Below are 25,155 nucleotides of genomic sequence, written 5' to 3' on the forward strand. Positions count from 1 at the left end.
ATATATACATATATATATATATATATGCTTAAATTTTTTAACTGATAGTACACTATAAAAAAATTTCAGGACCATTGGCTGAGATCAGGGATCAGCAAACTTTTTTTGTAAAGGGCTAGATGGTATATATTTTCAAATTTGTGGGAAATACACTCTGTCACAATTACTCAACTCTGGCATTAAAGGGTGAAAGCAGCCATAGACAATCCGGGAATGACTATGTTCCAGCAAAACTTTATTTACAACAACAGAATGTGGACCAGATTCGGCCCTTGAGCCATAGTTTGCCAGTCCCTGGCTTAGATGACTGGAGCTATTTGCTAATCTACAGAACACCCTAAGAAAGCTGATACGGTGTCATAGGTTAGAAAGAAAACAAGTGTGGGATCTAAAGACCTGGGCCTAGTTCTGATTTTGGAGTTGCTTGAGTCACTTCACCTCTTCAACCCCAGGTTACCGTGTGTAGCATGGATTGAAAGTAACCTCCAAAATTCCTTCTAGTTTAATGATTCTGTTGTTGTACTATCTTGCCAGCTTGCCACAGTGGTGGATTGCACCTGGGATCTGATTAACAAGCAGAATAAGTAAAAATTTGATTTACTCTATGTGGGCAAAGTGAGTACAAGACAGTGGAGAACAAAAAAGGACATAGGGCTTCTCTGGTGGCACAGTGGTTGAGAGTCCACCTGCCGATGCAGGGGACACGGGTTCGTGCCCCAGTCCGGGAAGATTCCGCATGCCGCGGAGCGGCTGGGCCCGTGAGCCATGGCCGCTGAGCCTGCGCGTCTGGAGCCTGTGCTCCGCAACGGGTGAGGCCACAACAGTGAGAGGCCCGCGTACCGCAAAAAAAAAAAAAAAAAAAAAAAAGGACATAAATGCCACTCTGAAAAATTGGAAATCACAGCTTATTGCTCTTGAAGGATCCTCCACAGTGCTTCTGTTCTAAATGATCGTAGGATTTGCTGAACTGAAGTCTCCTCTTGCAGCTAAGATTTATGGAGCCCTTGATATTGGGTAGCTAGCCCTTTATTTCTCACGGAAAGCTGCAGAGTGACATGAAACACCTGGAGTGGAGACTGAAACTAGAAAATCCTCCCTGTGTGTTTCCGTAGGGCCACCGCAATGGAAGGAGCACCCCTCTTACGCTTTGTAAAATGGTTGGTTTACTCTTCCAGTTACTGGAAGCTGTCCTTCTGTATGTGCCAAGCACAACTGGAGCCTCACTAATACCTTTCATGTACTCCAAGCACCGGCCAGACTGGATTGTTTGCTTTCTCGTGTCCATTATTTCCTGACTCTGCAGCCTTGCTATTGGAGCTCTCTGTATGTGGAAAGATCCTCTTCTGTCCCCCCAGCCCCAATCCTAAAAGATCTAGCTCAGGTACCACTTTCTCCACGAAGCCTTCTCTGATCCCTTAGCTGGAATCGTCTTCTTCCTCCTCTAAACTTTAGATCACTTTATCAACATCTCATGATATTTACCGCATTCTATCTATTATTATGTTCTTACACCTGTCTTAGCTTCCCTACCAGATTATAAACTCTTTTCAGGGTTTTCACCTGAGTTTCCACCCTCAGTGGCTTGAATAGAGTAAATACTCAATAAATGTGTGTTGGATGAATGCATTAATTCCAGTCACCTAGGTGTCAATTTGCATGTTAGAGTAGCATTACCAACCAGCACCCCAATTCTGTAAGTTAAGAAGCCACATTCATATCTGGTACATCGCCCACCAGCACCTCCTCAGAATCTAGGCTGTTCAGAGCCCATCACTCTGATGTCCTACTTGAATTTAACTGTCCTCCCTTCAAAGTCTAGGTGCTACGCAGATCAGTGGTTTGGTTGTAGAGAGGAATATACATGAGATCAGAAACCTATAAACCAACGCAATGCTGTAACTTTGTAATTTATTTTTAGAAAAAAATATTTTTACAGTAAAGTCAGTTATCTCCCCTACTGAAGCAGTGCCTCCTGTACTAGGTAACAATTTTAAAGAACTAGTGATTGTATTGGTTTATACTCTGTTGTTGGGGTGTCGATCTGCTGTTGCAGGACAGGTACCTCAAGCAATTTAAGTGCTATCTAAGAATGTCTCTAATGCCCATGTTTCTCTCTCTCAGAGCCCCGGCTGTCTGATTCTTCAGCTGTCGGTGATCTAATTCAGTTAACACACACACAAATGTAGGAGCTTAGTTATTTAATATTACTTTATCTATTTAAATGCTCACATTTTCATAGGGATCTTCTATTAACTGTAACTATGGAGGTCTGTATTTGGTTTGGTTTGGTTTGGTTTGGTCAGGCTGGCTGTTTACCAAATCACAACAAATAGGTATCTGCTTTATTCCTTCCACATGGAGCAGGCCCCATTGTAGGTAAGGTTTCTGTTGACTTAGGAAGATGATCCACCAAGTGCAGAGCAGAGTCCTTGAATTCTTTTCATAACAGTAGGGAGGTTGGACCCATTGACAGCCATTGGCTCCCAAGTCCCCTACAAGAATAAATGTTCTTCACCTAGGTCCAAAGTTCAGGATTTGGCCTTTCATTTTTCCATTTCCTGTCTCTATTCAAGGTTTGTCTCTCTACTTGCTACCACTTGTAAACAAAACTCTGCAGTTCTAGCTATGAGCCAGCTGGATGTTAGGTAAGGTTGTGTAATACTGCTGGAGTTGGGGAGGTAGTAATCACCCCAAAGTATGCTTTCTTGTTAGAATAACAGTCCCTTCACTCACCGGAGTTGCTGGAAACAATGCTCCGGTGTCATATCTATCAGTGTATTTGAGCTTTCTGTTTCTGAAGGAGAGAGGAAGGACAAAAGCAGGGTGGTGGGGGGGAATGATGGGAGGCCATGCCACCCCCAAGGGAAATTGAGCCAAAAGAACACTGGGAAAGAGGAAATGAATACTAAATCTTTTTCTAATTAAAAATGAGAGTGGAAGCGGGAAAGCTCCAGAGGGCACTTTTGGGGGAGGAGAGGATCATAAAAGGCCTGTTATGAAAATCCATTACCCATAAATTTCCCTGCATTAAGCACTGCCTGCATAGAGAGGATGCTGAGAATCCTCTCAGCTGACACAGGACATGTGACTTCAGTTAGCAGTACCCACATGCCATGTACCATTTCCGTCAGCATGTCTGAAATACCGCTTTCCCTTACAGGAATTCCTTCTAATTAGTCACAGGTTCATAATCTCCACTTAAGGACATCTTGTTTTTGTTTTCCCAATCACTTTGTTTCTTTTGTCCAGTGTTTAGCAATGTGATAGCAGTACCATAATTCAAAGCCCCACCACATGAAATTATGAACCTTTGTACTGCATCACACAAATATTTCAAATTTGGGGGTAATATTTTAATTTCTAGATTACGCTAAGTATAAGACTCATCTAAAATGAGTTCATTTTTTTACATTTGAAGATGGCAATGGAAGTTTCTGTGTCTAGGAGTTTGTCTTTGACTGTGTAAAGAATCTGCTTGTTAATACATCTGTGGTCAGACGCAGTTGCATCCAAGTCGGCCGTTGGACATGTGGTTTACCTGCACCCGCTCTAAGGCAGTGTTTTTCATCAGCTGAATATCCATGTTCAGACCTACATGCAAGAGAAAGAACTGGCAGAATGCAGCATTGCCAGTCATAGGCACCCAGGTCTGATGAAGTGTTTTATCATGTTTTACTTGAACATAAATTACCTAAGCCCAAGGTTTATTGTCCACATCTACTATGCACATTAAACCAAGATTGTCCTTTAATAGATACAACAGTCAGAAAACAACCCCAAATCAGATTTTACTTTTGAATGACAACATTTTTAAAAGCCCAGGTTTATTAATGATAATATTTTATTTAAGACTCTTATTAGACAAAGAATCCTAGGTTGGGGATGAAGAAAAGGTAATGTTTATGAAAACATAGGTAGTAATTGGGTTTATCCTGTATCAGCCACATTTTATACCAGTTGAATTTCAAATCAGAGTTAAAAGAGAGGAAAGTTTGGTTACTTTATTTTAATTATCTTACTAGCCACTTAAACATTTCTCTTACTCCTTGTCATTCATTTCAAATCAAAGCTTAACTTGACTTATCAAGTGAGGAGTAAAATATATCTTCTCCATCATCAATCTTCTCTTTCCATACCTACACTTTCTAAACGTTTATAAATTAAAAACTGAACTGTTTGTATATGACCAAGCTTATCGTTTGAATAGGGTGGGATAGTGGGAGTGGTGCAAATTCGGTCCTGTTTGTGACAGAACAAATAGATTTTAGTTTATCTCAGGAAACTGCCATGGAATTATCCCTCCAAAATCTGTGTTTAGTAGATTTAACAGATGCATTATTCCTTTAAAAAATAAATGTGAAAAAATAGCAATTCAGTAAGAAATAATCTGGATTCTATTCATTTTATTTCTACTGAATATCTGTGGACTTTAAAAAAGAACATGGCGCCAGCTGAATAAAAAGTTAGACATTTATCTCATCCAAATTATAATCTCAAGAAATGTTTGGGAAATCCTGTATCTCATCTGTCATTATGAACTATACCTATTCATATAAACATAGATGAATCTCAAAAGCATAATGTAGGGTGAAAGAAACTAGTCACAGAATGCATATAGTATGATTACATAAAGTTCGAGAAGGCAGAACTGAACAATGAATTGTTTAGGAATGCATCCCTTGGGGGTAAAACTACAAAGAAAAGCAAGAGAACAATTAAAATCCAGATTAGAGGTTATTTGGAGGCATTTAAAAAGAGATAGGAATGGGGTTGAGGAAGGGCACATAAGGATCTTCAAAGTGCTGGTGCTATTTAAGCTGGGTAGTAGGTACATGGGTGTTTGGTTCATTATTCTTCTTTTAAGTGGTGGTGTACTATACACTCATTCATAGGTACAATATATTTCATGCTAAACGTCTTTTTAATTTAAACTACTGACCCGAAACAGTTAGAATTCATCTTTTTAAAATTTCCTGATACAAACGACTATCTGTATCAATTCAGCAAGGAGTCTCTAAGCTTAGGGGTCTGCCTGTCCCGGAGCAGGACCATTCTGAGAACTGTGTTCCCGTAAGCCCTAGCTGGCCACACAACCCTGAGTCAGAATCAGAACTCACCCTACTCCCTGAGTTCCCTCTAACCATACATGATCAATCAGAGCTGATCTGTTTGTTTGACAGGACGTCACAGTCATAATGATACTAAGAACCAGCCTTCTACGAGAGTGTGTGGAGGCAAGGTGAAGAGGTTTTTCTCCCACTGCCTGCTGTTGTTTCTTTCTACTCTGCTCCGCGACATGTTTCCCCACCATGGTCTGTGGTTATAGAAACTCATGTGATTATGGGATGTCACCATTATATAAAGCATACGGTAGGCTGCTGGTGATAACTCGTGGTGACAACATATATGAGAACACTGAAGTGTGCAAGCACACAGTGTCTTACTGTTGAGAACCAAAATTTGTGGCTGGTTTGCAAACCTTAGTAATTCTCAAATGTGTGTGTGTACAGGGAGATGGGGTGGGACATACCTCTCTTCCTGGGTAAATTTCTTCAGAGTAATGTATCCCCTTGCATGCTTGCACTCCCATAAAAGGCACACCCCTGACATAGCAATGAATCCTTCAGTGAAATTCAGCATATTTTTACCTTCCCTATCAGAAAAAAAAAAAAAAAAATATATATATATATATATATATACACACACACACACACATATTCTAAATGAGGGGGGCTTTCTTTCATTCTATCCTATATTAATTACTAATAGACCGATTGACTATTAGCTATTAATCCATTTCTAAACATATTTTGACCAGAAAATATTTTTATTTTCTTGATTTTTTTCCTCCACTGTAATTTTTAATGCCTTTCTTTTAAGGAATCCAAGGGAAAAACATTGAGAATTGGACCTTATGTGCATTAAATGAAACCACAACATTTTACAGACACCACATATATATAAACAAAATCATATTTAAGAGCCTGGAATGTATCTATAAACCTCTTTTAACTTTCAAATATACAATAAATCTGCAGAGCAAATATGATTCATTTCAGCAGGTCAGGATTTTCCCTCCTGATCACAGCATTGCCTGAAATTTTACTAAGAGCATTTGAGCAATTCACAGGGCTAATTGGATATGTTTGGAGAACCGCTTGCATTTCGTATTATGAAAGAAAGTCACTGGGGTTTTTGGTACATGGAAAACAATACTGAAAGTATGTATGAATCATTTTGCCTCCTAATAGCTGATGACCACATTTTCAACCCACATGAGGTTTTAACTCTAAGCTGGATCCCATATTAAGACCCAGGTTAAGACAATGACATTGGCAGAACCAAGAGTGATGGAAATCAGAGAAATGTAATTGACTAAGAAGTCCTTTGCAGATGTGAACCCCAGTCAGTCTTCCTCCTGAGTCTGGCCTGCGTGGGGAACGTACAGATGCAGAAAGCTGGGGGCAGGATGGTGTTTGGGATTGGGTGTCACAGTTACAACCTGGAATCTTTTTCAACCAGCACCACCTTCTCTCGGATGACTCCTTGCATGAAAGAAGAGGTACAAGGGGATGCAGGGAGATGAAAGCAGATCTTAGGGTTCGCCAAGTGTCTGCTGGCCTATAAGTTACTGTGAATTCACGAATGATGAAGTACTGGTAGGAGTCCTTCTTTCAGGTAGCGAATTTATTTGTTCTGTTGGAATTTTAGGTGCAACATTCTCTTTTTAAAATATAGGAATGTGGCAGAAATAATTAAGGAAAACAGAGAGACTTGGAAACTTTGATCTGAAGGGGGATCTCTAGAAGTCTTTTGTACACGGGCTTCATTTTAGTGCCTTGAGCCTTTTATTTTCTCCGAGGTTTTCCTCACTTAACCTGTGGGTTTGTGTGTGTGTCTGTGTCTGTGTATGTGTCTGTGTATGTGTGCTTACCAAGCACGAGGAATGTTAAAGGATGCAAAAGAGCTTGAAGGGGACAAGTCAGAGTCTGTTCAGTGGCACTCGTAATCTCTTTCTATATACCAGTGGTTCTCCAGTGGTGAAGTTACTGGAAGAGATTCCTAAATTTATTTTCTGTAGTCTGATAAATAACTGTTTCAGGTATGAAAGACTGCTCTGCAAATATGTATAAATACAGTGGTTTATAAGATACAGATTCCTTTTTTATTCAGTGTTGAGTTTATAGACTTTATAAAACATTTTTAATAAATAACAAAACTATAAGCAACTGTCATGATATTTTAATTTTTCTTGATATTTTAAAGAGATCCACATTCTTTAAATGTTAGTAACCATTGCTGTAAGATATAGAAAATTAAATCTTTTCTTTAGTGCTCTTAAACTTGTAATAAAATCAGCCCCCTCATAAAACTGGTTATTACTTGTTCTTGTTCTATTTCTAAACATGGTTTCCTGATAAGAGATCTTGTCTTGTTAATAAAATGTTATTGCCAGCATTTTTACTTGAAAACTTTAAGGATCATGTACTGGAGTCTCAAATCAGAAAATAGCAAAATAAAAAAAAAACAGACAAAATGAAAGGAAATGAGAGTAGCATTCTTCACACTATGGAGAACACAGGGTTAAAAAACTGTATACTGTAGATGAAATTACAGTAAGAATTTTGCCAGTGTTGAGCAAGTCTTGAGAAATATTTATTGGAGAAGATGGGGTGAGTGGGACATTGGGGCAAGGTGACTGCTAGTGCCTTGCTCCAGTGTCTTACTGTGGAAGCCTCTGCCACTTCCTCTTTATCTCATCTAGTGTCCATTTAGACCCTGGCCCAACCAAATGTAAAGACGCTGAGTCCTCAGTGGTTTCATTATTTGCCATGTCTGCAATACTTTTATTTATTTGAACTTTCTATCTAAAAGGCACAGCTTGTAACATGATTATAGTGTTACTTGAATACACTGAGGCAGTAGAGGTCTGGTGGTAAAGACTTAAAAAGTCTTTGGTGTGAAAGCCACAACATTCCAAGAGCGTTTTCCCATTGCATAGACCTGTTTTTTCTTATAATATAACACCAGGATATTTAGGCAGTGGTTCTGGGAATGGAAGAAAAGCCAGACCTTTCTGCTTTTTTCATACCACTGACACAATCAAATAACATCATGTAATTATTATGGACTTCTGAGATTGTTCAGCACTTATTGATACACACACACACACACACACACACACACACAAGATCATCTCTCTCCCGAATATCTGATGAGCCATTTTGCTGCCAGCAGCACTGGGCTTCCTGCAGTAAGATCAATCCTACCTTTCCCCAAGTGTTCTCTAAGAGATGAGCAAAGGCAATTACCCAGAAACAAAGCGTAATACTCCAGAGTAAACCTGCTGACACCCAGCCTGGGTGGGAAAGTCGATTGAACATTTTATTTAATAAAAGGTGCTTTACATATCATTTGGGATTACTCATTTTTTAAGTAAAATGCATTTGATTAAAACTCCAATCAACATAGTTTAATCTTTCTCAGATGATTCCGAGGAACTTCGAGTCCTCTGCTGCTTCTGAATCATCTGGGAACATCAGTTGTCTTTATAGTGTACAATACAGTAGACTGGTTATGGCCAGCATCTGCTGAAGTTTCACAGAAAGAACAAATGGATTGTTATGCTTTTGTTACAACCCAGTGGGTGGTTAGGTATGATTTTTACTAGTCAGCAGCACTTCAAATACATTTAAATCTGGTGTGTGAAAAGTTAGAATGTTAACATTTTGTCTTTAACTGAAGCCTAAAGCAGAGTTGTTGTGCTATCATGTGGACATATTAAGGATGTGGTGTTCTCATCTGTCTTTTTGGATAAATTCTTGTTATGGTGAAATTAGCACTCATACGTTGCTGATGTTACATACCTTTCTGGAGGGCAGTTTGTCAATGTGTAACAAGAGCCTTTAAATGAGCATATCTTAAACTCAGGAATTCTAACTTTTGAGAATTTTTCCTAGATAAGTAATTGAACAAGTGGTAAAAGTATATCTATAGTGATGTCCTTTACAGCCTTGTTTATAAGAACATAAATTTGGAAAAACCTTAACTGCCCATCAGTAGAAGTCTGGTTAAATAGATTATAGTACATCCCTATATATACATCCACTACGTACATCTAGTCATAGAATACTGTGTTGCTGTTGGAAATTATATTTTGCTAATGTGTTAAAATAGTCATAAATAAGGTAAATTAAAGAAGCTGTTTCTAAAGTAGTATATATAACATGATCCCACTTTGTTAAAAATTAAAATATCTGTGCATGCAAAGGGAAAGTTCTGGTAGAATACATTGTTAATCATGTTCATATCTGAGTAGTGGATTAGGGAACTGACTTTTACTTTCTCTTTTGTACATTTTTTAATGTCTGGTTTAAGAAAATAATAAGTGCATGTTACCTTTAGAATCAGAAAAAATTTAACAACTAAGGTTTTTCAATTTTGAAAGAAAAGTAATAAACCTCTGGTAGTAGTATGAAAGGTAGCTGCCGTGGGAGAGGCCTGAAAGCTAAGCAACCGCTGTGCGCTCTGCCCTCTGAGGACTGAAGTAGGGAGGCTCACATCTGAAGAATTTCTACACATATCAAGTCATTTGGCATGGGCACAATTTCACTTACAAAGTCAACTGATATGTTATTGAGCCAGCAGCCGGGCACATTCTGATTCAAAATGCCATGAAAACATTTTGGCTCCTTTTTTGTTTTTAACTATGAAAAACAATTTTAACATGTTTCTTTATTAGTAGCAACAAAAGGTCCTCAAAAATCTAGCTCTGGCAACTGTGTATCCTAGGTAAGAGTCTACCGATGCAAAGTGATGATAAATTTTAAGTAGTATGAAGCAAGAAGAGTTAGCAGAGACAGGGGCAGTGATCTGAATGTGGAAGGCCACGCCTCCAATGAGAAACCAAAGATGAAGGAAGACTGAGCGTGACCTGGCTGAGACAGATGGCATATCTAGGTCGTGTCAGAACTAAAAGCCAACAGCATCCACCATGAAGCACATTGGGTGGGTGGGAGGAGGGAGAGGAACACCTCTGAGAGGTTCAAGTATAGTGGGAAATTAAGGGCTTCAAATGAGATTCCATCTAGGAGCGGGGAGGGTTTTGTTGTTGCCATAGGGTGTCCCATATGGAGCTTTTATGTGTCTTTTGCTTGTCTTGGAAAAGCAAGGCCCCAAGTAATAGCCAAGACCTCACGGCTGATCCAGAGACATAGAAGGGCAAATTAAGACTTTCTGTTTGATTAGCTTGGGAAGCAGTCATTAAGGACTCATTCTCCCTGCTGTGGTTAAAGCTGTCTACTGAGAAATAAGCCAAAGGAATATGAGGCCAAGAATCTGAAGACTGAAGCCAAACCACTGGGAAGGGCTTTCAACTGCAAACTACAATGTGATTGAATTAGAAAGGAACATTCAAATCATGTCATGCTGTCACCTCAAATTCAACAAGTCTAAAATTGAACTCATCTTTCCTCACAAAGCAACCCCTCCACTGCACTTTCCTAATAACAACAGAACACTACACTGTAGTATGCCTTACCACAATACACCCATGATTTCATTTGATCGTCACCCACTTACAGACAAGGCAGTTTAATGCAGGTTAATCAAAGGGCTGCAAGCTGGGGAGAGACCAGTTCTAGAAACTCGGTTTTCTGAGTATTAACCTAGTTATCCTTTAACTGTATCACACCGCCCTTCTCTCCGTATTTGTGGAAATAAAACAGTCAGCTTTGTAGAATTACTAAGTGACAGTTTATTTATATTGGCATTTGAATATCGCACACTAGCACATTTTAGCAAGTATGAAGTCAGAGTTTCTTAAGTAGCAAAGAACAAACCAACCAACCTTCAGAACTGTTCATCTTGTTTTTGTAAGGTCAGAAACATTCCTAGCATTTGTATTATTGAAGTCAAAAGACAGGTAAAGTAAAGTACTGGATCTAAAAATACCTAGTTTGTAAATCGAACATGAGCAAACCATCAGTCATATTAGGTTCGTTTTGTTGGTATAAATTATGTGATTCTGCTGTTTTGTTTTCTTTCATTTGTAAATTATTTTAGCTTAGTCATTATTGATAAGGATGAAACGTTTACGTACCTGGATTTCTATTTGTAGATATGTAAGTAACACTGTAAAAAAGCATGTTAACTCTCCAAGGGAAAAAGCAGTCTGCTGCACAATGCAGCTCCATTGTATCCCATGTATCCATCAGGCCAGCTTGTCCCTGGGCCAGCCAGCACTGCCGTGCCTTCTCAGCACTCTGTATGTCAGTACACAGTCCTCCTTCCAAAACAGCCAGGTTGACCACGCAGGCTATCTCCTCATGAGTCTGAGCATCTGGAGTTCCCCAGATCCGATTCTTTACTTGGGAATAAATATTAGGGGAAACGTATCTAACTAGTGCTATTGATTGTATAATTTCCCTAAATAGTTCTTTGCTTCTGATAAACTAGGAAAGCTAAATACCATATATGCATGTGAAACCCTCTGCGCCTCTTCTACTGGCCTTAGCCCTTAGGTTTCTATCTAAATACACACCTGTGGGCTCCCAAGATGTGCCCAGCGTGTGGGTAGTGGGACACTAAAGCAGTTTTAGAACAAAAGAGGCGGCCTTAGAGGGCACTGCACTGACTGTGAAGCCTCCTATCAGTTGTCAATAACACTTTCCTTCAGCGAAAGTGAACAAAAAGGAAAAAAATTAAATCCAAGCAAAAAGGATATCCTGCTCTGGAGTTTAGTTGGCTATTTGGCTTATTAATGCCAAAGTCCTGGTTTGGTAACATAACTTGATTCTTTTCTGACCTTTGTGACAACATATCCACAAATAATTCATACAACATGCTGAATCTTTTCAATAAGTGTTTTCAGTACTTTCAGTTCAGTTCTTTGGATTTCTGCTTCTAAATCTTAACACGCTAATCATCAGCTGAGTAAAGAAATCTAAACATGCTAACCCACAGTCTCCAAAGGCAGTTGCTTTTGTGTAAACTTTTTAGTTTAAGCTGTTATTTGGTCATTGTAAATTATCCTCTGTAGCTATTGGACTAATGCTTTTCAGATACTTAAAAGTTTAAAAACTAGTCAGATCGGGTCTCTAAACTTAAGGAACAGAACCATCCTTTTAGAACTCTATAGTTCAGTAAGTAGACAAGCTCAGTGTCGATCCTTCCAAGAATCTGGTGAAGATGGTGGGCAGTTGGCAAGCTCAAGAAGTTGTCTTTGTGATGTTACAGAATCGCCTACCAGCGGAACGACGATGATGAGGAAGAGGCCGCCCGGGAACGGCGCCGCCGTGCCCGGCAGGAAAGGCTGCGGCAGAAGCAAGAGGAAGAATCCTTGGGACAGGTGACTGACCAAGTGGAGGTCAATACCCAGAACAGGTACTGCCCTCTTCAGAAGGGAGAATTTTTCCAGGTGCTTCTTAGCCTGTCTGATGAAAGGAATGTGTTGGGCAAAGCATCCCCTTCTCAGCCCAATTCAACTCTTTCCGTCTTTCTAGCTTGTTTAATTCTTCTGTGGACGTTTTAGGCAACTAACCAGATTGGACAGTCAATCTGATTTAGACATTAGGACACCAGTACTCCTTTCTCCCCACCCCCCCGCATCCCATCCCCTAAACACACCCCAGTTGAAGAATTTTATTTTCTTTTGTAATCTAGTAAATTTTTTATTTACTAAAAATCGTGGGTTATATGCTTAAATAAGGAAAACTATTTACCTTCATTCTTTAGGGTATTGTTATCTGTTTTGAACTGAAGATGTATTCGTTTAATAGTCCTCTGTACCTACCAGTAGCAGATAATACTTGAATTTTAGAAGTAGGCATGAATTGCAGATGTCTTACTTTTCCTGATATACACCCTAAACCAGTATCCTTTGATCTCTGCAATATTCAACAAGATGCAGAATCCTGTTTAATTTAATGTAATTATTCAAACAAGCTCATGAGTTTAGTACTACATTTTTTCCTATACCAGTCCTGGTAGAAATCAGGAAAGTCGAGAATACTTAATAAGTTCAACTTTTTCAAAAGGGACTTTTACAAGTTCACACATACAAGGTCACACAGTGCATTACGCTAATAGTTAGTATATATCATTTATATGCTCCGAAGGTATAGAAAAGATGGGGAGGGGGAATGGAGAAAAAAATAATTTTATTTTTAAATTGTGGACTGGTTAAATATAATGCAGTCACCATGTAAGACCGTTTGTGTAGCTTTGGTTTTAAACAGACTTTGGTTTAAACAGACTTTGTCCCTCGGTAAGTAGCTCCTGATTAGGGAGGGAGTATAGCAAAGAGGTTCTCTGGGGTTCACTACCTGGCTTTGAATCCCAGCTTGACCCTTTCTTCACTAACTGTGTTTCTTCAGTCCAATGGAAGTAAAAATCATACCTTTCTTTTAGGAATGTTGTTAAATCTAAATGAGATGATAATACCTGTAAAATGCACAGTGCTTGCGCATAGTAATTTTGACCATTATTAGGAAGATGGTAGCAGAGTCTTACAGATCAGGGCTACATAGGCTTCACTGCCTTTTCTATTTCTGAGTTGAAGGGGATGGGAAAGAAAGAGTTTAATAATGACATTTTAAGGCCTTTTGTGAATCTGGTTATTAGTGAGTAATCAACAATGCCTTAAGAAATTACTAGTGCCTATAGTTTTCTAGCTTTTAAAATCTTGCTTCTACTTGTGTTTCTCTTCTTTTTTCACATTGTACTATTATTAGTTATTTCATGCATTGATTGAGTACAAAATTCCTTTTTTTAGCAGCGCATATTCAGATCTGATAACATACGATTTACCTCTGACATACTAATTAGCCCCAAGAAGAATAAGTATTCTTCTTGGGGCTTAACAACTGACTGGTACTCAACTTCTCCTGTTGATTGCTGTCCTGATTTATAAATAGCAAAGAAAGGTTCAGTAGAGTCTGTTGTTTCTTAACTCGAGTTCTTTAAGCCAGCTAGCATTGTGGAATTTGGGGTACCTCTTAAAAATTATTTGAATTCAGTTGATCCAAATGCCTTATGTATATAGATTTCCCCCCTTAAATTCTAAACTATTTGCATTTTCAGAGAAATTTAATCCTTATGTGTCTAATTCATGGAGACAGTGTCTTACAACAACAGCTGAGGCCAAGAAAGTTTAGAATCTAGCCTTTAGTCTGCCATTTCTTGTTGTTAAATGTGAAATATGTTTTTCCAAAATTAAGTGAACTTGAACTTCAAAAGGGCCAAGGTTGGTATGAACCATGAAATTTGATGGAGTTTCTAAACATTGCAAGACATGTTCTTCCAACTCTGGTCACAGCCCTAGTATCACATGACTGGCTGTTTCCTGCAGTGAAGACCAACACCCCTGGCATGGGCAGTGTCCAGCATCCTGCAATAGTGAGCACAGTGGTGGACATGCTACAGTTTGGATTTTAGAGATTTTTTCTTTTTTTATAAACATCACATTTAACTGTCCTTTGGTCTACTGCAGAAAAGAAGGGCAAGAGACCCTTTATTCATGGAAATCTTGACAAAGAATGGAGATGGTATATTTATTAGTTAGGGCAACATCAGCTGCTTTAACAGTGAGTCCCCAAATTTTAGTAGTTTGATGCAGTAACACATACTAGTCCAGCGTGGGTATTTCTGACTGGTAGAACTGGTTCCCTATCTTCTTTCCTCCTGTGACTCTGTCAGCTTCAGGGGCTTTGGAGTCCTCTGATCTAGCCAGTAGACAGAGATAGAAAGGGAAGAGAAGGTACCTCTGCTTCTTACTTGTCCTGGTCTGGACATCGCGCTTCTGCTCACATTTCATTGGGATTATTGGTCATGGGGCCCCACCTAGGTGCGAGGAAGAGGGGAGGGTGGGAAATATAATCCTTGACAGGCAATCACTTCCCTGCGACTAAGGAAAGAGGAGCATAAGTTGTGGTGGACAGTTAGATGTCTCCACCAGGGGGGTCACTGGCCTGAGTATAGCATCTCCACACTATAACGTACACTCCCATCCTCTCAAAGTGTTCAGTGTTCCAGCAATCCAGATCAGGAATTCCAGATGACTTGGCAACATGTGGGGACACTACTTGATACAAGAGGAATTCGTTTCTTCAGTTTGGTTCTTGACTTAGTTTGAGTTCCCTGAAAGTCAGATTCTGAAACAAAGATTTGAGCACAGTTTACTTGTAACATGATCCCAGGAAAAATTGGTAGCGGTGTGGGGAAGTGAGACAGAGAAGGGAAGGCAGCCAAATAAAGGTTTCACTATGGAGCAAGGTAATTACCAAGGTAATTTACCAAGCAAATTACCACTGTGGGTATCAGGAGCTTAATTCCACCAGGGAACTCTAAGATCCACTGTGGTACAGGCACCTCAGCGCTATCTGATACCAAAGGTGAGGGGAGCTGAGGTATTTACACATTAATGCTCATCAATTGTTGCTTGAGGCAAAATGCCCAGGTGGCATTAATACTCAGAGCACTTCTAGTATGCAGAATAGATTCCCCATGGCCAGACAGAGACCATGGGCAAAGATTTGCATATGCTACCAATTGAAAGCCAGGCAGGAATGTACTAAGATGGGGTTGTATATGGGGAGATGTATATATCTGCATGTTCCCATGTGGCACAGCACATGAGTCCAGCTGACTGATTAATCAGCAAGCTGCCCTTGCTGTTGTTTCTGTTGTCCAGTGTGCCCGACGAGGAGGTCAAGACGACCACCACAGACACTCAGGTGGAGGCCGACGATGAGGCTGCACTCCTGGAGCGCCTGGCCCGGCGGGAGGAAAGACGCCAGAAACGCCTCCAGGAAGCACTGGAGCGCCAAAAGGATTCTGACCCAACAATAGCAGATGCAAGTTTGTTGCTACCCAGCAGAAGAATGCAAAACAACACAGCAGAAAATGAAATGGCAGAGAAGGAAGAAAAAAGCGAAAGTCGCCGGGAAAGATACGAGATAGAGGAAACAGAAACAGTCACGAAGTCCCACCAGAAAAATGATTGGATGGATGCTGAAGAGAAAAAGGAAGAAGAAAAAGAAAAGGAGGAAGAAGAAGAAGAAGAGGAGAAGCCAAAGCAAGGGAGCATTGAAGAAAATCAGGTAGAGGTGGTGGCAGAAGAGAAAGCAGCAGAAACCCAGGAGGAAACAGTAATGTCATTGAAAAATGGGCAGATCGGTACAGATGAGCCTAAGACAGAAGAGGAGAGGGAAAAACGCTCACATGAGATTCCCCATAATGAAAAGATGGAACAGGAAGCAAGGGAAAGAGCTGAGGCAGAAAGGGCCAGGTTGGAAGCAGAAGAAAGAGAGAGAATTAAAGTCGAGCAAGAACAAAAAATAGCAGAGGAGAAAGCGAGAAAGGAAGCAGAAGAAAAAGCAGCTGCACAAGAGAGAGAAAGACGGGAGGCAAAGGAGAGGGAAAGGATTAAGGAGGAGGAGAGAAGGGCAGCAGAGGAGAGGCAGAGGGCAAAGGCAGAGGAAGAAGAGAGAGCTAAGATAGAAGAGCAAAAACGTAAGAAGCAACTAGAAGAGAAAAAAAGGGAAATGCAAGAGAAAAAGATAAAAGGGGAAAAGGTAGAGGAGAAAACAGAAGGGAAGTGGGTCAATGAAAAGAAAGTACAAGAAGATAAACTTCAGACAGCTGTCCAAAAGAAACAGGTACAGTAAACATTTTGCACCAAATGTGTGATGCCTGCAACTTACGAGAAATGTAATGCACATCAAATTTGGGACTGAGCCCACATTCCTACAGCCCCACGTGCTTGATCATTTGGCAAGCTGCTCATTTTTTTAGGTGACAGCAATGTGCAAGCATAAAGCAATCAATTGATAGCTAACTATTCCACCAACCACATTTACTGGTACAACCAGAGAGAAGTGAATTGCTCTGTGCTTGGTTGCTATGAATACCAGAAAAAATGAATTAACCCAAAGATGACAAATGTGGTGGTGCTGCATTGACTTATGATTCTGCACTGCATCTAAACTCATTCCTTTTTAACAACTTATCTCTATCCACAGGTCTACATGAGGCAGGGGGACCATAACTCCTCACTTTATCTGTGTGTTTGGCATTTAATAAAATATGCTAAAAGTTGGGGTGGGAAACTGACATGATGAATCATGGTCAGAAATATCATCTTAAGGAGGCAAAATAACCCCCTTGGAATTAACTGGTAACAAGGGAGGGAAAGGAGGCAGTTTGGACCTTTTATAAAAAGTGTCAAAACCCTGATTTGCCATCATGTAGACCTGAGCTTAATGTAAACTTGCAGAAAGCCATTCATCTGGGGTAGCATCAACTTAAAACTGACTGGCAATTAAGAGCACACATTTTGCGTCTTTTACCATCTGGGTGACACAAATTTATGTAGCACAAGGAAGTGTGGAAATAGGGGGTGGGGGAATATTTGTAAGCTAAGAAATATTTTTTCATCTGTCTGCAAGGCTGCATTAAGAGCACTATACCTAACCACCACCACCGTACCACCACCATCTACCCCGCAAAAAAAAAAAGAAAAAGAAAAAAGAAATGCTTGTGTATCCACCTTTCCATAGAGAACTCTCTGTCGCTAAGTCTGCCTTGCACTGCAGTTGTCTTTCACTCCTGCTTCTTACAAGGGGCTCATAAACACAGCTTCCATTGAGATGATCAGGAACAAGATGCACCAGACCACACACAAGATTTGTCCACACGCACTAGATGCACCACATCACGCTAGATTTCAGTGAGCACGATGGCAGGCTCATGAGAAAAGATTCTGCGGGGAGGAAACTATCCCACGTTGCTGTTTAGAACCACTGGCACGGGGGGGGAATGTGAGCACTGGGACAGCCAAAGAGAAGTCACTTCACACCACATGCAGAGTGACCTGAGCACCCTCTCACTCTTGTAAGCTAGCAAGGGCTTCTTTTAAATGAGTGACCTTACCATTCTTGAAAATAAAAAGGAAGAAGAAAGGGGGGCTAAAATGCAAGCTAAAAGAGGAAAGTCCCAAGAAGACAAGCCTACCTTCAAAAAAGAAGAGGTAAATATCATTGAGAAAGAACCTAGCCATAAAGCAACAGAGAGCAGTGTTCCACGACATTTCAGGTCTGATGAAAATTGTAACCTCTAATCCAGTGTTTTTCAAGCCATGACTCATGATCCATTGAAGGGTGAAATCAACTTAAAGCATCCCAAAATTAGCTAAATGTGTCAATCTGCATTTTTAAAATGAAATAGATAGAAAATATCAGACGGCATCATGGCCAGTAAGTATTTCACTGTGATATAAATTGTCCTTATTTACTGTGGGTCACAGTCAGAAAGCTTGAAAAACACTCCTCTGATCGATCTTACCCACTTTCTACTCTCCCAAGTGCTATTTTGTTTTCCTTGAGCCATCCTACTTTTGTTTCAATCATGAAATATTTCCAACTGGCTTTGATTAATGATTTAACTTTTCAAAGGAAAAATACTCCCACACATCTCAGTAAAAAATTTGATGAACTGAAGATGATATTTGGTTTTCAAAAGAAAAGTTTGGCACAATGTTCTGCATTGCATTTCTGAGGCACACACAGGAGCTGGTGCCAGGGTGTTTGACTGTAGGTAAGTAAACAAGTCAGTGGACCAGAGCTGCAGAGAGAATGTCATTATGCCCCCGACGTAATTAAAATGCTGCATCAGAAAGCCTGACCTTGCTTTAACCATCATGCTTATGTCAGTTCCAAGCAATCCTAAAAACTATGACAGTATTTAACAAGTTCAAAGTACTTAAACATGGTAAAATTAAAGTATCAATGGTAAAAAGACTTGAATTACTCTGCCTGTGGGACTGAATTGTAGCTATTGAGCTCCAACTCAAATGGACTCCTGCTGCATTTCTCTGCCCATTATGGCATAGAGTAAGACACAGAAAAATCCATATTTAGCAAATAGATGAGATTAAGCAGGGGGATGGTTATTTTCGTAAACTTTTTTTCCTAAGATTCATGTAAAAAGTAAGAACTCCTAGTTCATGTTATGTTTATTTTGTTTACGGTATGTGTTCCTCCCTGTTTCTAATAGAACTTGTGGTGGCTTGGGAGTGAAAACTGAATGTGAACACTGCCCAGTTAAAAGCAGGAGAAAGAGTAAATACTAATAACTAGAAAATTGAATTTGGCTCTAATGAAGCAGCTAAAGAAATTGTTAAACGTGCTGGGAACCATTGTTCTCATTTTGTAACAGAAGAACACCTACAAATTCATCTCCAAAAAATGAAAATTACCTTGGGACTAAACTCAAACAGAAATATCCCACATGGGTTCATCTCTAAAGCTAGTGTTCTGTGGGGAATATCTTTCAGTCCAGAAGGAAGAGGGCATGAAATCATAACTCAGTGATTAAGTTTATGTGGAGCAGGAGAGGCTGAATAACTGTTTGAATTCATCCTGATTTAACTCAGTTCACCAAGACGTGATTTGTTTTTAATGACCAAGGCATTCTGTGTTCATGTATTATGTCCGTGAGCTAGAAGGGGCTCATCAGCAGTCATCCAATCATCCTTTTGCCTCTTTTCAGATAAGGCCCCAGTTCAATAATGGCCATGGTATGATGATTTCAGACCTGCCTCTTTCCCTGTTTGCCCTCCAGCACATTCCAGTGTCCCAAAACTTGGCCTCTTTTTGACGCGAGGACAGATTAGCTCCTCAACCCAAGCTTAAAAAAATCTGCTATTCCTGTTTTAACATTGCATACATAAATTACTAGTTGAAGGACTAGATTTTCCCCCTCTCCAGCTATTTGTGTAGTTGCTTCATGTAGATAACTTTAAATCATATTTTACATGATTTAGCCATTTTAAACGCCCTCCTCCATCCCCGCCCCGCATCCCACCTTTTTGTTCCCCCCCTCAAAAAAAGTCTTTCCTTTGAATTCAAGGAGCTACGTAGGATAGGTAAACACAAACGTCAGGTGAGCAACATTTCCAGAACTCACTCCAATACCTTACAAAAAACCTTCTTTCTCCCACTGCAGTTTAACTCTTTGTGGTGATGGATCGCAGGTGACCAGCAACCTTGAAACCTAATTTAGCTTTTTCTCTTCCCCAACTATAAAATGCCTCCTTTTAATTTAAAAAAAAAAATTTTTATTGAAGTACAGTTGAAGTGCAGTGTTGTGTTAATTTCTGCTGTACAGCAAAGTGATTCAGTTATACATATATTTACATTCTTTTTTTGATATTCTTTTCCAGTTTATCATAGGATACTGAATATAGTTCCCTGTGCTATAAAATGCCTCCTTTTAGTTCTTGACCCCAGAGCTCTCTTTTTTTGTTCTGCCCTCTAATAGGAAAACAGTTTCCAGCAGAGCTATTCATATACTATTGAAACTGATATTAATATCACGTAGGCCAAAACCTCTCACTAAACATCAGTGTGCATGCTGATCACCTGGGAGCTTGTGACACACAGACTCTGACTCAGTGGATCTGGGTAGAGCCTCGGCTCCCTGGTGAAATCCATGTTGTCCGTGGAGCAGTAGCAAGTAGCAAGGATATATATCCACGGGGTAGACGTTGGACTTGGAAAAGGAACTGAGGCTTCTGAATCTAACAAAAGTATATTCAACTTAGTCTGAAAAACTGTAACTTGCAACAGTTCTTATCACTATTCTGGAATCAAATGATGCAAAGCGATACAGCGCAGAGACTGGCGTCTCGGTCCTTTCCGACTTGCTCACAACCTTCTGAGTGTCTCTCTGGCACAAGGGCATGTCACTGGAATTCCCACCCCACACACATACACCCATGTGTTATCCCACTGAATATCCCAGATACCCATAGTGTTATCCCAATGATCACATTTGGCCAGAGCCTTTCATATGAGCATGCTGGTGTTATCTGTATAGGAAGCACTTTAGCTCCTTCGGGATATGTAACCCCGTATTGGTCCATCAGCATAGATTCTCTTCATGGTAACATTTTGATCTAGAGGCTCTAATGCTTTTCCGAGTGGGCTCAGAATATCCCATTAGCTTAGGTTGAATTTGCTATAGAATCCAACCCACTGTGCTTCTTAAAGTGTTATGGAATTACTTTATTTATTCATTTCCCAGAAAGAAAAAATAATTTGCAGTCAGCATCATTATCATTATTTGATTGGGAATTTTTCTAAGAAAGTCTTCCAAAGAGAATATAAGCATACCATCTACCATAACTTTGCCAATAAAGGCAGAGCTTGAAAAAAAGGGATTTTTCTTCTGTTAGACATGTATTGTTTTACAAATCTATTTTATACACATCTTTGGATGGTAAATTAGGTAGTACATTTTGGGAGGTATCTGGGAAATATCTCAGACTCCAAGATAGGAGAAACCAGTTAAAGGGAATTTCTCTCTGTATAGTGCTCCACAAACTATGAGATTTGACTCACAGTTTCTTTCAAGGGTTCCCTGAAATGGGACCCCCTCACCCTTAAACGTGTATCCCCAGATACTTCTTAACCAGGATACAAACTCCAGTCCATAGTTTCTGGAACTATACCCAACAATGGTAGGTCAAAATGAGAAGAGACTTTGCTTGCTCCCGCCTGCCCAATGAATACTGATTTACCATCAGGCAAGGATAGTCACCAAGGAGCCTTATTAAAGCTGTAGGACAGACTAGGAGCTTCCTTCTCTTCTCTGTCGCCTCTCAGGACAAATCTGGAGCCAAGAGGGAAATGACAGGATGAAAGATTAGGAAGGGATCGTCTAGTGGCTCCTCTCTTTTTATGTACATGGAGCCAGCATTCCAGAAAAGCTAGGTGACTTAAAGCAACAGCTAGTTTGTTGACAGCAATAGAACTAAAACTCGCATTACAAAGCTCTCAGAAAGAATGGCAAAATAACAGCCCCCCTCTTCAGCATGTCCAAGGGATGTCCTAGATAAATGCCCCTCGGAGAAAGATTAAAGTCTTAACTGATTAGGGCAACGTGGTAGTGAATAGTCCATCGATAGTAATTTAATCAAATAATACTCAACAAAGGCAGTCAGGCAAAGGACTACTGAAGGTTCATCAGTAAATAGCAAAAAAATGTCCTCTGCTTAGTAAAACATGCACTTTGGCGGGGGTTAGGTATCTGAACTATAACAGCTGCGAAGAGGTGAGTGATGAGGTAAGGGGAGACCATCCTGGGCAGTCCCTGAAGCCCTGAGTTCTTACGCCCAAACCCTCCTCCTTAGGTTTCTTTATAATGTTAGTGCTTTGTCACTGTTTGTCTTGAAATGAGAAATAATGAGCCTCACCTGTTTTCACACTCATTTTTTAAGAATGGGTGAGATGATAAAGTAATTTGAACTCCTTTACCCCCCCCCAAAAGCTATGTAAATTCAGTATACTTTGAAATAATCTGTCTCACTTACTGTGAGGAACTTGTAACACAAAACCCACAAAAAAAAATTAAAGCTAACACCTGCTCTCCATGTCTCACCTTCCTCTGTCTTCCACAACAATCATAAAGCCACTTCCAGAGACTAAATTATTACCTTCAATGGAAGTCAAAGTCAACCCTGAATTTTTCCTGTTCCATTCTATCTTTGGTGGTTGAGATGACTACAAACATGGCCCCACAGGTCTCTGAGTCATCCCGCTAAAAGTAGGGTTATTATGTCTTCTATCCTGGGGACCCTAGTTATTCATTTGATTAAAATATTTAATCAAAAATATTTGATTAAAATAAAATCAAATTCATTTGATTAAAATTCGTCTTCCTCTGACATCTGCCAAAATTGGCTTAACAGATCTGGCTCAGTAGGTTTCTTATTCCCTCCTCAACACATCTGTGTCCTTCTCAAAGAAGTGCCCTTCATCCAAGCAACCTGGCCATTCTCCCATCAAGGCCACACTAATAATTGCTCCTCCCAGTGGGAACTGAACACAACCACTCGTATGTGGAGTTCCCAGAACACAATAGTTTCTAAATGGTAACACCTCCACTACTTTTGAAAATAAAACCTCAGTGCAATAAGGAATGATCCTGACCTCCTAAAATTGTGGTCAAGGTCCTTGCTCAGAGGCTAGAGGACCACAGCTTATGCTCTAAGAATTTCCTCTGATTCCAGCTCTACCACATCATTCTCCAGTAGTTTGTTTTACTTCTGAGTTTTCTGGCTTCCTAACGATGTTGGGTCTTATTTGGTGATACCAACCAAAACCTAATTAAGATTATTATCATTATGTTTCTTCCTGATATGTACCGTTGGTTAGATCAAAGATGAGAAGACTAAAAGGGACAAAGAAAGCAAAGAAGTTAAGAGCTTCTTGGATGGAAAGAAGGGATTTACAGAAATGAAGTCGCAGAATGGAGAATTCATGACCCACAAACTTAAACACACTGAGAATACTTTCAGGTAAGAAGTTGTGGCTAGTTAACAGTGACTGTTTCCATATGTGAAAAAATAATAGTAATAATCAGTCTCCCTACCCTGTGCTTCCAGACAGAAATGTGCTAACAGGCAACCTACTTTTGTTGTGAGGTCATTGGCCGTTGTCTTACAGATACTCAGTCAGCCGGTCCGGCTATCAGTCACTAACAGGAGACCAGCAGGCATTGCTCAGACAAGGTTTGATCTGCTTTTCCCATAATTTGGCAAGGCAGATCATGCTTGGCAGCCATGTTTTTGTTCACTGATCTAATATGTTCATGTAAGATCAGTTTATTAGAAAACATTATGACTGGAGTTGTCATTGACTCATTCTCTGTATGGTCCACCCAACTTCATAAGAGACCCTTCTCAGTACCATTTTAAAGAATGTATTTTCTAAAGGTTGTAAATAAATTGCTGCATAAAACTTAGATTTCCCTGTGGCCAAATACTTTGGAAACATTGGGTTAACCTAAATGAGTCAGATCTCTTTACCACTTTGAGAGCCCTTGCTGTTAATTTGCCTTGGGAATCTCTAAGAGGGAGGAAGGGGGCATGCAACTGATGCTCCAGTTTTGGGAAGCCCTCTTGCAGAGCTTCAGCTTCCCCTCCTTATCCCCTCCCCCATTACGGCGATTGATTTTAGGACAGATAGACAAGTATATGCAGGCACATCCTCACTTCTAGGTACGTTGACTATGGAGACCCCCCCATCAGCTTTGTAGAAGGACTCAAGTTGCAAAAGCCTGCCATGGACACCTGGCTACCTAACTCTCTGTGCCCCATTCCTACACACACACTCCCTCCAACCGCTAGTGCCAAATTCCAATCTCTGTTACGTCCCTGGCTGCTGTGCCAGGTGTTCTGGAAAAGAGTCTTGGGTCCCCGTAACATGGATTCCCATGGGGCTGTTCTTTGGCAGCCGCCTTGCCTGTAGACCCTGTTTTCCGGAACACTTCAAAGAAGAAAGTTCCCAGTAGGTATTGTATGGAAGTCAGACTGTTCCTTACACCAAAGCCTGTGTAACATCCAGAAGCAAACGGAACTACTAAGGATGGACATTTCCAGCCGCTCTAAGATGTTACGTAAATATAGTTGTTCCCAAACAATTTTTCTACACAAAAATTTGAGCAGAAACCTAGTCACAATTATCCAAAAGAGAGCCGAAAGCACATGGAAGAAAAGGTGTGTATTCAAAGACTAAGTAAAGTGTGAAGGAGTGAGAAGCGTAGAACCTGTAGATGTTACTTGGGATTGGCAAGAAAGTAGATGTAAAAATGAAGTTTATTAACAACTCATAGGAAATCTAGAAATCAGGTTTGATTCAGGCTGATAAGCTGAGTGCAGAGCTTGCTGAAGCGCCAGTAGTTTAATGTGTTAAAGCCCTAGAACAGTGTCAGGTTCATAAAAAGTGTTCAAAGAATATTACCTAATAATATTAGTGTTTAATTACTTGATAGTTTAAAACATGTGTTGTAGATAAGAGTACAATTTTGTTAAGAGAAATAACATTTTAAAAAAATCTGTCAGTAGAAAGAAGTTTGGTTAACAATCGGCAAACTTGTCAACCAGCTTCAGTCAAAGCTCAAATTAATAATTAACATGCCCATCGTTTGAAAATCCAGATAACGGGGTAACTCAAAGAGAGAAGTCACAAGGGATGGCAACAGATTAAGCAGTGAGAACCCGTAAATGGGACTCTTGCTTTAATTTTTCTATGTCTGGGCAGAAAAAAAATGAAACAAGCTGCCACCATATTGTTAGTTTTTGTTTAGCTGCCA

At 40.0% G+C, this 25,155-nt stretch overlaps 1 protein-coding gene across 7 annotated transcripts in view; it reads left to right on the forward strand.

The window, feature by feature from the left end:
• The window catches only part of CALD1 (caldesmon 1), a 218,406-nt gene that overhangs the window by 170,087 nt on the left and 23,164 nt on the right, over positions 1 to 25,155 (forward strand). For 4 of the 7 annotated variants that reach the window (XM_082846396.1, XM_082846397.1, XM_082846398.1 and 1 more), the window contains 3 exons: positions 12,238 to 12,384; positions 15,692 to 16,100; positions 23,217 to 23,359. In XM_082846396.1, the coding sequence (XP_082702522.1) occupies positions 12,238 to 12,384; positions 15,692 to 16,100; positions 23,217 to 23,359 (699 nt within the window). Of the gene's footprint in view, positions 1 to 12,237; positions 12,385 to 15,691; positions 16,659 to 17,950; positions 18,029 to 23,216; positions 23,360 to 25,155 lie in introns of all 7 variants that reach the window. The other 3 variants (XM_082846394.1, XM_082846393.1, XM_082846395.1) reach the window with 2 other exon arrangements.

The sequence above is a fragment of the Leucopleurus acutus genome (assembly GCF_964270905.1).
Source record: "Leucopleurus acutus genome assembly, chromosome: 9".
Classification (NCBI taxonomy): Eukaryota; Metazoa; Chordata; class Mammalia; order Artiodactyla; family Delphinidae; genus Leucopleurus; species Leucopleurus acutus.